Source organism: Pleurodeles waltl, chromosome 10 (genome assembly GCF_031143425.1).
Source record: "Pleurodeles waltl isolate 20211129_DDA chromosome 10, aPleWal1.hap1.20221129, whole genome shotgun sequence".
NCBI classification, from domain to species: Eukaryota; Metazoa; Chordata; class Amphibia; order Caudata; family Salamandridae; genus Pleurodeles; species Pleurodeles waltl.
Window position 1 is genome coordinate 953,831,392 of NC_090449.1, and position 13,084 is coordinate 953,844,475.

The following is a 13,084-nucleotide window of genomic DNA, read 5'->3' on the forward strand; positions in this document are numbered from 1 at the left end:
ATGGCCATACCCCCACCCCAAATAAATGGGGACAAAGTTGTTCAGCCCACCAGTGGGCAGATGGGGCAATTACCCCAATCCACACCCCGGGGGCAGAAAGTCTATTAGATGTCATGAAATTAAAAAAGAATAGTGGGGTGGTCATTACCAACCAGTATGGGCCTGGTTATGCCCCCACCCCAACTGAAGGGGGTATCAGTCTTTCAGCTCTCCCCCCACACACTAAAACATCTTATCCCATGGCAAGCAAGAGGACGTTTGATTATTTTGGGTTTTGGTTTTACATTTGGGCCATGAGAGCTTGGTAACTCTCAAAATCGTTGCACTAGGAATGGTGAGGGCTGCACTTTTTTGGCTTTGGGATGCTGCCATGTATAAAAATCCACAATACCTATACACATCTGAAAACAAAACATCTGGGTGAGTCCAGGGTGGTGTGCTCCACATGCATCCGCACCATTTTCTTACCCACAATGCCCTGCAAACCTCCAACTTTGCTGGAAATCACACATTTTTCCCACATTTCTGTGATGGAACCTACCGGAATCTGCAGGAATCCACAAAATTCCTACCACCCAGCATTGTCTCATCTATACCGATCGAAATTATGCCCCAGTTGTCAGCCTTAAAATGTTTTTTTCCAAACCTCCCTTTTGGACCCTCTTTGGTTCCCCCTCAATTTCAACATGTTTTTGGCTCTTCCCTGTCACAGGCACTTGGCCCACCTACACAAGTGAGGTATCATTTTTACCGGGAGACTGAGGGGAACGTTGGGTGGTAGGACATTTGTTCCGGTGCAGAGATCCCACACAGAAATGTGGGAAAAATTTGATTTTTTAGCTACATTTGAGGTTTGCTGAGGATTCTGGATAAGAAAACACTGGGGTATCCATGTAAGTCACACCTCCCTGGACTCCCTCGGGTGTCTAGTTTTCAGAAATGTCTAGGTTTGGTAGGTTTCCCGGTATGGCTGCTGAGCCCAGGACCAAAAACGCAGGTGCCCCAGCAAAAACAGGTGGTTTTGTATTTGATAATTTTGATGTGTCCAGATAGTGTTTTGGGGCATTTCCTTTTGCGGGCAGTAGGCCTACCCACACAAGTGAGGTACCATTCTTATCGGGAGACTTGGGGGAACGCTGGGTGGAAGGAAATTTGTGGCTCCTCTCAGATTCCAGAACTTACTGTCACAGAAATGTGAGGAAAAAGTGTTTTTTTAGCCAAACTTTGAGTTTTGCAAAGGATTCTGGGTAACAGAACCCTGTGAGAGCCCCACAAGTCATCCCATCTTGGATTCCCCTGGGTGTCTAGTTTTAAAAAATGTGCAGGTTTGGTAGGTTTCCCTAGTTGCCGGCTGAGCTAGAGGCTAAAATCTACAGCTAGGCACTTTGCAAAAAACACATCACATTTCAATGTAAAAATATGATGTGTCCATGTTGTGTTTCCTGTCGCAGGCATTAGGCCTACCCTCACAAGTGAGGTACCATTTTTATCAGGAGACTTGGGGGAACACAGATTAGCAGAACAAGTGTTATTGCCTCTTGTCTTTCTCTACATTTTTTCCTTCCAATTGTAAGACACTGTGTAAAAAAGATGTCTATTTGAGAAATGCCCTGTAATTCACATGCGAGTATGGGCATCCCGGAATTCAGAAACGTGAAAATAACCACTGCTTCTCAACACCTTATCTTGTGCCCATTTTGGAAATTCAAAGGTTTTCTTGATACCTATTTTTCACTCTTTATATTTCAGCAAATGAATTGCTGTATACCCGGTATAGAATGAAAACCCATTACAAGGTGCAGCTCATTTATTGACTCTGGGTACTTAGGGATCTTGATGAACGTACAAGCCCTATATATCCCCGCAACCAGAAGAGTCCAGCAGACGTAACAGTATATTGCTTTCAAAAATCTGATATTGGAGGAAAAAGTTACAGAGTAAAACGTGGAGAAAAATAGCTGGTTTTTTTACCTCAATTTCAATATGTTTTTATTTCAGCTGTTATTTTCTGTAGGAAACCCTTGTGGGATCTCACAAATGACCCCTTGCTGAATTCAGAATTTTGTCTACTTTTCAGAAATGTTTAGCTTTCTGGGATCCAGCATTGGTTTCACACCCATTTCCGTCACTAACTGGAAGGAGGCTGAAAGTGCAAAAAATAGTAAAAATGGGGTATGTCCCAGTAAGATGCCAAAACTGTGTTGAAAAATGTGGTATTCTGATTCAAGTCTGCCTGTTCCTGAAAGCTGGGAAGGTGGTGATTTTAGCACCGAAAACCCTTTGTTGATGCCATCTTTAGGGAAAACCACAAGACTTCTTCTGCAGCCCTTTTTCCCATTTTTGTGAAAAAATTAAACTTTAGCTGTATTTTGGCTAATTTCTTGGTCTCCTTCAGGGGAACCCACAAAGTCTGGGTACCTATAGAATCCCTAGGCTGTTGGAAAAAAAGGACGCAAATTTGGCGTGGTTAGCTTATGTGGACAAAACGTTATGAGGGCCTAAGTGCGAACTGCCACAAATAGCCTAAAAAAGGCCTGGCACCTGAGGGGGAAAAGGCCTGGCAGCGAAGGGGTTAAACCTTTCTATAGCTGTTAGTGTAGTAGTTTCATGCACAGATGTATCTCTCATTTCTTTCATCTCATGAATTGACATACCCACAATCATTATTACAAACAGTATTCCACAAACAATTGCCATACCTACACCCAAATATTTACAATACCTAATATGTCACAGGTTATTATCTAAATTAGCCATGATCTGTAAAGAATCAGAAAGCAGAGTTTTCAGCTCCTAATTAATATGCAACATGAAGATCAAAAATTAAAAAAATAAAGAAAAAGTATGATAATAAAGTGATCACTTGATTTACAGGCCCTGGGCACCTCTAGTGCACTGTACTAGGGACTTACCAGTAAATCAAATATGCCAATCATGGATAAACCAATCAACAATACAATTTACACAGAGCGTATATACACTTTAGCACTGGTTAGCAGTGGTAAAGTGCTCAGTGTCCTAAAGCCAACAACAGGTCAGAAAAAATAGGAGGCAGGAGGCAAAAAGATTGGCGATGACCCCTGCAGAACGGAAAAAGTCCAACAAGGGCCTAGGGGCCAGATGTAGGTAGGTTTCCTTTTGCGAGGTGCACATTGCGAGTCCCAGCGAAAGGAAATGCAGAAAGGTGTCTCAGACACCTTCTGCGACTCGCTATGGGGTCGCAAAGACCCACCTCATAAATATTTATGAGGTGGGTCGCAGTTTGCGACCCCATAGCGAGTCTAGGCACTCACGGGGATGGTTGCCTGCTGGAGACAGCAGACCACCATGTCTGTGACTGCTTTTCAATAAAGCAGTTTTTTTTTTCTCTTTGCAGCCCGTTTTCCTTAAAGGAAAACGAGCTGCAAATAGAAAAAATACCGAAACATTTTAGTTTCGTTTTTTTTCAGAGTAGGCAGTGGTCCATAGGACCACTGCCTGCTCTGAAAAAATATTATTGTGAGCATTCACAAAGGGGAAGGGGTCCCATGGGGACCCCTTCCCGTTTGCGAATGAGTTACCATCCACTTCAAGTGGATGGTAACTGCGAGTTGATTTGCGACCGCTTTCGAGGCCACAAATCAACTCTACATCACGGTGCGACTCGCAAATAGGAAGGAAACACCCCTTCCTATTTGCGAGTCTGAAACACATTTTGCGAGTCGGTACCGACTCGCAATATGTGTTTCTGCATCGCGTGAGGGCATTAGCGCCTCGCAAACGGTGTTTTGCGCCGTTTGCGAGGCGCTAATGCCTTCCTACATCTGGCCCTAGATGTTTAACTGAATACTACAAGTGAGCCCTATGATCTGTTTCTCTTTCCATCCTGGAAGGTACACTGTCAGGAGTAAATTTCTGACAATATCCAGAGTAGGAAGGGGTTAGATTGGGGTTTGTGAATGTCCACAAACGTACATCTTGCGGGCATTCATAAACTTAGAAGGTAAACAATGCCTTTTAATGCTCACTTCCCACCCCTTGAATGAGGTTTACAACTGCAGATTAGTGCAGATTAGTACCCACACACACACACACACTCATGCACGCGCACATGCACGCACGCGCACACACACACGACAGCGGCATCCATAGTAATAAATGCATTTATACCTACCATGAATCCTTTTGATAATTACTGGCAGCAAAATTGAGGTAGTTTCAGTTGTAAACATAAGCTTAGAGCCAAGATATGTTTTTGAATTTGATCCACAGTGTTTTGTTTATGTATTTTTCGATATTCTTGCAAAGCACCCTTCATCACAAGGTAAGAGTGTGCTGTACATATTTACGTATGAACAATAATTAAGAAGAGTGTCACAACATGGAAAAATAAAATGATGATATATCTAAAAAATATTAAATGACTACCTTGTTGTACATCATCACACAGCAAAGTATAGTGGAGAAGGAGTGGAAGAATGCTTAGGGTCAACTACCTAACGGAAGGAGAAGGGAAAGACAGTGTGGTAGAGCTTGAGGATGAGAGGTGAGAAGGGGTTTTAAGAGGATAAATTAATTGGATATGAAGGAGACTGTAGGGAGAACCTAGTGAGGAAAAGTTACATTCTTGGAGATAGAGGATGAAAAAGTAAAGTCAAGTGGAAGAGAAAGAAGAGAGGAATCAAGAGGGGGGTATGATGAAGAACGAAGAAGAAGGAAGATGAGAAGAGGGGAAAATGTGTGCATACAAAAGGAAGATCAAAGATTTGGTGATGTGTTCTCAGATGTTTTAGAAACGTGAGTAACGACAATGAGCATCTTTGGATTGTTGAAAGAAAATGGGAGTGTTCACTTGTAAAAAAGTGTTTTCTCACCTCTGTATCAATTCTCCGAGTGGCAAAGCATTGTGAGCCAGGTAGAAGTTACCAAATCCCCTAAATCAAGTGTTGTATAAAATAACAAGTACAGTGACCTATTTTGAGCCTTACTTTTATTACAATATTTTTCATTTCTGCAGCCATGTTCCTTTCCTTATCTCTTGAAGAAAACCCGGGGCATTTTGCAAATTTAAAGACCATCGTTTTCCAACATACCGATGGAAATGTTTGCCAGGTAAGTTACATTCTCAGTGGGCATCTGTTCCGTTATTTTTCTTTATAATTTTTATAAAGATTTTCTTGTTTCCTTTTCGTATTTAGATGAGATTTTATCATTACTTTGGCAAGGTGATCGGATATTTAAATGTGTCAATCCGAGCACAACATAATGCCACATTCGGGACTCTATGGGAACAAAAGCTGACTATGCCATCTATGTGGAGACGAGAAGTTGTCACAATCAACAGCACAGAGAATTTTGAGGTATGCATGGATAATTAATTGCTTCTTATATATATGATTGTTCCATTTTATTGGACTCACTGATTACAATCCATAAAAATGCTTTCCTTCACCTGTGGAATCCACTGGAGAACATAAAGTGGATTGTTAGCATTTACCATCCGGAGTCTATGTGAAAGTAAAGGCTTCAAAAGGAATAATTTACACAGACCGAGTTAATCTTTAAGAACTAATCGGATCTAGTTTTTTTTTAAGGACTTCCTTTATGTAATATTGAGATTTTGTAGTATTTGAGTGCGTATTTCGGCATAAAATGTTTCAGAAATCTATGTTTTATGTTATTACACCAACTATTGTGATTCACAGAGAGCTTTTAGGATGGGACACCTTCACTGTCACTCTGATGGTTGTGATCCCACAAATAAAAAAGAAGAGATGGGGTGGCAACTTCTGTTTTCTAGCCTCCAGGGACTGGAATGCTCTTCCCCATCATATTGGTGCTATGAAGGTACTGATCAAATATGAATCACATCCCCTTTTTAAATGACCAATAATATATATATATATATATATATATATATAAATATAAATATATATATATATATATATATATATATATATATATACATATATACATATATGTATATTTATATATTCACTATTGACAGCATAGCTATAGTTAGGACCTGGTTTCCATAGAAAAAGTGTTATTCAACTTGCCTTTATCTTTGGCATCGTTTGACGAATCTTCACAAAATTTACCACCAAGTTTCTATAGAAAAAACAGTTTTTTGCTTGCCTATATCTCCACACAATTTTCCCAATATATTTGAGTCATGTGAGCTTCTGTCTGGAAAACTTCAGGGCGATCCATTAAACAGGGGTCGAGCTAAAGGGAGGGGGAAATTTAGATTGTTTCCGAAGTTAATTCCTAAAGGAAAAATTGACCAAACATAGCGCAAAAAACACTGGACGGAATTACACCAAATTTGGCAGAAAGGTAGCTCTTTTCATTATTTTGTGTAAATCCATTAACTAGTTTTGGAGAAATTTAAGAAAATCCACATTTGTATATATAGGGATGCAAAGGATTTGCAACCCCTCCTGATCTCGTGTACAGATCTGACTGCCTGATAACACTTCAACAATAGAAGCCGAGTCCCAGAAAAAAAAAATCAAAAAAGGGGCCTGAGTGCGAAAACCCTGACATCTTAGCTCTGGTGGTGGGGTCCCAGAGGGACCACCCCCAGGGCTAAAAATATTTTTTTCTTTTTTATTTTACATGCCCTTGCCTTGCACTGCTAATTATCTGACAAATTTGATGAAAAAACTGTGAATGGCAGGGCCCGAGTGATAGTTAACGTAGGGCACGAGTTATAGTTGCTTGAGGTAACTCTAGAACTGCTGAATTTCTATGGTTTTGTACGCTTGAAATGTGAGCTATAACGTCTCTCTAACCTTTGGGTTTTCCAGTGAATTTCTATGTTATTTTTAAATTCTATTTCCTAACTATAACGTCCCTGTAACCTTTGTTTTTTTCAGTGAATAAAAACAAAGGTTACAGGGACGTTAAAGTTACGTTCTGAATTTACTCATACAAAACCATAGAAATTCATCAGTTATAGTTAGAGTTCTTTCAAGTAACTAAAACACGTGCCCTCACCATGCACAGTTGTCTCATCAATAATTTTAGTGCAAATGTTGTAGTAAGAATATGAAATATGGCATAGAATATGTCATCAATGATATAACTTGTGGAGTAATTAGGTCTGCATGGTGAAGGCGTGAGTTATAGTTACCTTAGGGTGTGAGTTTTAGTTACGTGAAAGAAATCTAACTACAACTGCTGAATTTCTATGGTTTTTGTAGGAGTAAATACAGAATCTAACTATAACGTCCCTGTAACCTTTGTTTTTTTCAGTGAATTTCTATTTTTGTTTAACATCTAGTAAGTTTCATTGCTATACGTGAATCCAACCACAGCCGCGCACAGCTTTTGGCCGTGAGTGCTGGTGGTTTACCACAGGGGCCCACCCCATAAAAGCACTGTTAGAAATGGGGTCTTTGGTTGGCAGTTGGTTACCCCCTGTCCAAGCAAGGACCCTCACTCTAGTCAGGACAAAGGAGAAATACACCTAGTTAACCCCCATTCAGCCCCTTAGTAGCTTGGCATGAGCAGGCAGGCTTAATTCAGAAGCAATGTGGAAAGTATTTGTACCAACACACACAGTAATACGGTGAAAACACTACAAAATAGATACCACACCAGTTTAGAGAAATAGATTAAATGTATCTAAATCAAACAAGACCAAAACAACAAAAATCCAACTTAAACAAGTTAAAATATAAATATTCAAAACAATGGAAATTATGATTTTGCACAATGCACCTGGTTTGCCTCAAAAATGAAGCCGCATGGGCGAGCCTGCATCCGAAAAGTCAGTGATGCGTCAATTCCTTGCTTGCAAGGGAAGCCATGCATTGCTTCTTCTCTGATCAGGTCAGCGATGCGTTGTTTTTCTCCCTCGCAAGAGAGCAATGCGTTGATTTCCAGACAGGGCACCTCGGATCTGTGCAGGTTCACGATGTTAGAAAACCACGCTGCATGGGGGTTTGCGTAGTTATCAGCAGTTGCAAGGGGAAGTTAAACTTTGTTTCTCCAGCTACGATGTGATGATCTCCCAGCCGCGATGTAGGTGGAGTGTCAATTTCAGCCTGAAGCCAGCGGTGCATCGTTTATCAGCAGCATTGCATGTGGTACATCAGAAATGTCCTTGCACGGCGTTCTGTGCATGGATTTTCAGCTCTTGTTCTGTTAACTTCACCTTTCAAGGGCCCAGGGACTGGATACGGCACCACTAGACACGGCAGGAGTCTCAGCAGAGAGTCCAGGTGCTGGCAGAGGAAGTCTATGATGGCTCTCAGATGTCAAAACAGGAGGCAAGCTCAGTTTAAGCCCTTGGAGATTCTTTTCAAGCAGGAATACACAACAAAGTCCAGTCTTTGTCCCCTTTCACAGGCAAAAGCAGCAACTGCAGAATAGCACAACAAAGCACAGTCTCAGGCAGGGGCAGCACTTCTCCTCAGCTCTTCTCCTTGACAAAGTATCCTCTTGAATACCAAAAGTGATCTTGAAGAAGTCTAAAGTATGGGTTTTTTGGTCTGCTACTTAAACCCCTTTCTGCCTTTGAAGTAGACAAATTTCAAAGGAATTTCTCTGTTGCTCACAAGATCCTTCTATGCCCAGGCCAGGCCCCAGACACACACCATGGGGGTTGGAGACTGCATTGTGAGAGGGCAGGCACAGCCCATTCAGGTGTAAGTGACCACTCCTGCCTCCACTCTAGCACAGATGGCTCATCAGGATATGCAGGCTACACCCCAACACCCTTTGTCTCACTGTCTAGAGGAGATTCACAAACAGCCTGACTGTCAAACTGACCCAGACTGGGAATCCACAAACAGGCACGGAATGGTTAAAGCAAGAAAATGTCCACTTTCAAAAAGTGGCATTTTCAAACTAACAATCTAGTAGCCTAAATAAAGTGTTTTTAAATTGTGAGTTCAGAGACAACAAACTCCACATTTCAGTCTGCTCCCAAAGGGAATCTACACTTTCAAGTTATTTAAAGGCAGCCCCTATGTTAACCTATGAGAGAGCTAGGCCTTGCAACAGTGAAGACTGAACTTAGTAGTATTTCACTGTGTAAAACACATCAGTACATGTCCCACATTTAACATACACTGCACCCTGCCCATGGGACTACCAAAAGCCTACCTTAGGGGTGCCGTCCATGTATAAAAATAAAAGGTTTAGGCCTGTCAAGTGGGTACACTTTTCAGGTCAAATTGGCAGGTTAAAACTGCACATACAGAAACTGCAGTGGCAGGTCTGAGCCACGTTTGCAGGCCTACTAATGTGGGTGGCACAATCAGTGCTGCAGGTCCACTAGTAGCATTTGATTTACAGGCCCTGGGCACCTCTAGTGCAACTTTACCAGTAACTTACTAGTAAATCAGATATGCCAATCATAGAAAGCCAATTACACATACATTTTACACAGGAGCACTTGCACTTAACACTGATCAGCAGTGGTAACATGGCCAGAGTAGCAAGAACAGCAAAACAGAATTCAGCACACAAACAAAACATGGGAAGCAGGGGCAAAAAAGACCGGGGGGGCCACACCAAGGATGCCAGGTCTAACAAACAACCTAACTTGCACCATGCACAGCCTTCTCCCATGCACAGTAGAGGTTGCCCACAGGGGCTGGCCTGCAGCCAGCCCCTGCTGCCAACCCCCTAACCACTCAACCTGACGCTGTGCAAGGCCCTTGCACATGCAATGTGGAAGTTGTCCGCAGCCTCAATGGATGTGAGAATAGGTGTTGTAGGCTGTATGTGGGGGTGAGAGTGGCTCTCAGAGTATTTGTCTGGGTGTGAGACAGTGTTTTAGTGGATGCATCAGGATGTGCGTGGGTCTGTGAGTGGGTGCATGAGGGTGTCAGTGAGTGGGTTTGTGATGATCTGAGTGGGTGCGTATTTATTTAATTATTACTGTTTTTACTCAGACTCGGCTGAAGCCAAGACCCAAGATGGCTGCCAACACTTCCTGGTTTGAAGTGTTGGCAGAAAATCATAGCTGTGCATTTCCCTGCACAAGCTCATCTTTGTTCACAAATACATTGCGGCCAGAGATGTATAAATTTGAATTTCACAAAATTTATCAAAATCTACTGAACAAATTCACATCAAATAGGTGTAAACGTAATCTGCGTGCCAACAGCTACATTTCTGACAAATTTGGTGTAATTTCATCCAGTGGTTCAGCCTGTGGTTATGTCTAAAGAATCCTACAGATATTTACATGGGAAACACACATTTTTTGATCCCCCTTTTTCTCAGCCCCCGCTTGACGGATCACCCCGAAACTTTCCAAGCGCCACAAGAATCACTGCAACACTATTTTCTGAACATTTTGTGAAGATTCGTCAAACAGTGGCAAGATATAGGCTAGTCAAAAAATGCTTTTCCTATGGAAATATAGTCCTAACTGAAGGAGGCTGGCCTGGTTTGTAGTGGGTACCCAAGGTACTTACACCTTATACCAAGTCTAGTTATCCCTTGTTAGTAAAATGTAGACAATGTCTAGAAGCCAGGCTCTCTAGGGGTAGTGTGGATGAGCAGCCAAGGCCTAACTAGGAGACATGCAAAGCTCAAGCAATAATAGCATTATAGTGACACAGTACACTCACACATAAAAGAAAATACTCAGTGTTACAAAAATAAAGGTACTTTATTTTGGTGACACAAATCCAAAAATACCATAGAGACAATACTACCTTAGGAGGTAAGTAATACACAAATGATACACACCAGTATGAAGAATTTGCTGTAAAAACAGTTAGAAAACAATGCAAATAGTGAAAATCACAATAGTTAGAAATGGGCCTGGGGGAACACCAAACACATATCAAGAAAGTGGAATGTGAAAGTCGGTTTCCCACCTAGGCAAGTGTAGTGTGTAGAGGGGCACTGGGAGTATTAGAAAACACCAAAGGTAAGTAATAGAACTGTTAGACTTTCCATCCTTGGCATGGTCTCCCTTAACTTTTTGTCTCTGTTCCCCAGGTTGTTGATGTGTGCTGGACTCTGATTTTATTGTTTTGTTACTCTGGGCACTTCACCACTGCTAACCAGTGCTAAAGTGCAAGTGCTCCTGTTTAAAATGTGTACGTAATTGGTTCTCCATGATTGGCGTATTTGTTTTACTGTTAAGTCCCTAGTAAAGTGCACTAGAGGTGCCCAGGGCCTGTAAATCAAATGTTACTAGTGGGTCTGCAGCACTGGTTGTGCCACCCACTTGCCAGGCCTAAACCTTCTCTTTCCTTACATGTAAGGCACCCCTAAGGTTGGCCCTAGGTAGCCCCAAGGGCAGAGTGCAGTGTACGGATAAGGTAGGACATATAGTAATGTGGTTTATATGTCCTGACAGTGAAATACTGCCAAATTTGTTTTTCACTGTTGCAAAGCCTGTCTCTCTCATAGGATAATATGGGGCTACCTTTAAATATGATTAAAGGGTAGATTCCCCTAGAGAGAAGATGGACATATGGAGTTTGGGGTCCCTGAACTCACAATTTAAAAATAAATCTTTTAGTAAAGTTGATTTTAAGATTGTGCGTTTGAAAATGCCACTTTTAGAAAGTGAGCATTTTCTTGCTTAAACCATTCTGTGACTCTGCCGTGTTTGTGGATTCCCTGTCTGGGTCAGTTTGACAGTTAGGTTGTTTTTCACCTCACACCAGACAGTGACACAAAGGGAGCTGGGGTGTAACCTGCATTTCCTGATTAGCCATCTCTGCTAGGAGGGAGGGGTGGAGTGGTCACTCTCATCTGAAAGGACTGTGCCTGCCTCTGACAATGCAGACTCCAACCCTCTGGTGTGTGTCTGAGGCCTTGCCTGGGCAAGGCAGGATTTCACAAGTAGGTGTGAGTCCCCTTTGAAGAAAGGTGACTTCAAAGACTAAAATGGGTATGAGAAGGGCACCCAAATCTACAGACTGGAGAAAAACACTTCTGGAACCAAGAGAAACCTATGCCTGGAGAAGAGCTGATAGCTGAGGAAGAAGTGCTGCCCTGCCTGTGACTGTGCTTTGAGGAGCTTTCCTGCAGTGCTGCTTCTGCCAGAGTAAGAGGGCAAAGACTGGACTTTGTGTGCCTTCCATCTTGTGAAGAAATCTCCAAGGGCTTGAGTTAGAGCTTGCCTCCTGTTGTTTGAAGTCTCAGGGACAGCAAAGACTTCTCTCTGCCAGCACCTGGAGTCTCTGGAGAGACTCCTGCTCTGACAAGTGGTGCCCTATCCAGTCCCTAGGCCCTTGAAAGGAAAGCTGGTGGAAATCCAAGGAAAACGACTTCGTACGACTCCGGACCGCCGCCGCTGCTGAATCCGGTAACGCCGCCTGCACCCGACGCCGTGACCTTTGCTGGAACTCGACGCTCTTCTCAGGCCCGACGCCACAGCAGCCCCGCTGAAGTCCGCGACTCCGTGGAAGTCGTCGCACCATGTCGTGGCCGACGCCGCTCGAAGTGCGTGGATTCAACATTTCGCACAGACGCCACGATCCCCGACTTCGCGCATCGGCTTGTTTTCACTCTTCCCCAGAGGTACTGTACTTGGGGGTCTACACGACTCCGTGTCCGGTGACGCTGGTGTCGGCTTGTTGGGAACGACTCCGTCACGACTCCGTGTTAACATCTCATCGAAGCATTTTTGTTTCTAAGCGCTATTTTTGAGTTTAATCTCTAAAAATTCATAACTTGACTTGTGTATGTCGGATATTTGTCGTTTTGGTCTTGTTTTGTTTAGATAAATATTTCCTATTTTTCTAAATTGGTGTTGTGTCATTTTGCAGTGTTTTCATTGGGTTTCTGTGTGTGTTGGTACAAATACTTTACACCTAGCACTCTGAAGTTAAGCCTACTGCTCTGCCAAGCTACCAAGGGGGTAAGCAGGGGTTAGCTGAGGGTGATTCTCTTTTACCCTGACTAGAGTGAGGGTCCTTGCTTGAACAGGGGGTAACCTGACTGTCAACCAAAGACCCCATTTCTAACAAGAACCCACCCCAGAGCCCAGGAAAGCAGGAGTCAATCACAGTAATTTTCTTAGAACACACAAGAACACGAAAAAGAAGATTATGCAAGAACCTGGAGAGACTGCAAGACACCAACGATGGATTCCTGGACCTGAAGATGTGTGGAACAA

The 13,084-nt window shown here is 42.6% G+C and overlaps 1 protein-coding gene across 2 annotated transcripts in view; it reads left to right on the forward strand.

Annotated features, from left to right (window-relative positions):
- Positions 1-13,084, forward strand: part of MALRD1 (MAM and LDL receptor class A domain containing 1) — a 2,469,603-nt gene that overhangs the window by 129,334 nt on the left and 2,327,185 nt on the right. For both annotated transcript variants that reach the window (XM_069211777.1, XM_069211778.1), the window contains exons 3-4: positions 4,997-5,091; positions 5,178-5,339. In XM_069211777.1, coding sequence (XP_069067878.1) covers positions 4,997-5,091; positions 5,178-5,339 — 257 coding nt within the window. The remainder of the gene's footprint in view (positions 1-4,996; positions 5,092-5,177; positions 5,340-13,084) is intronic.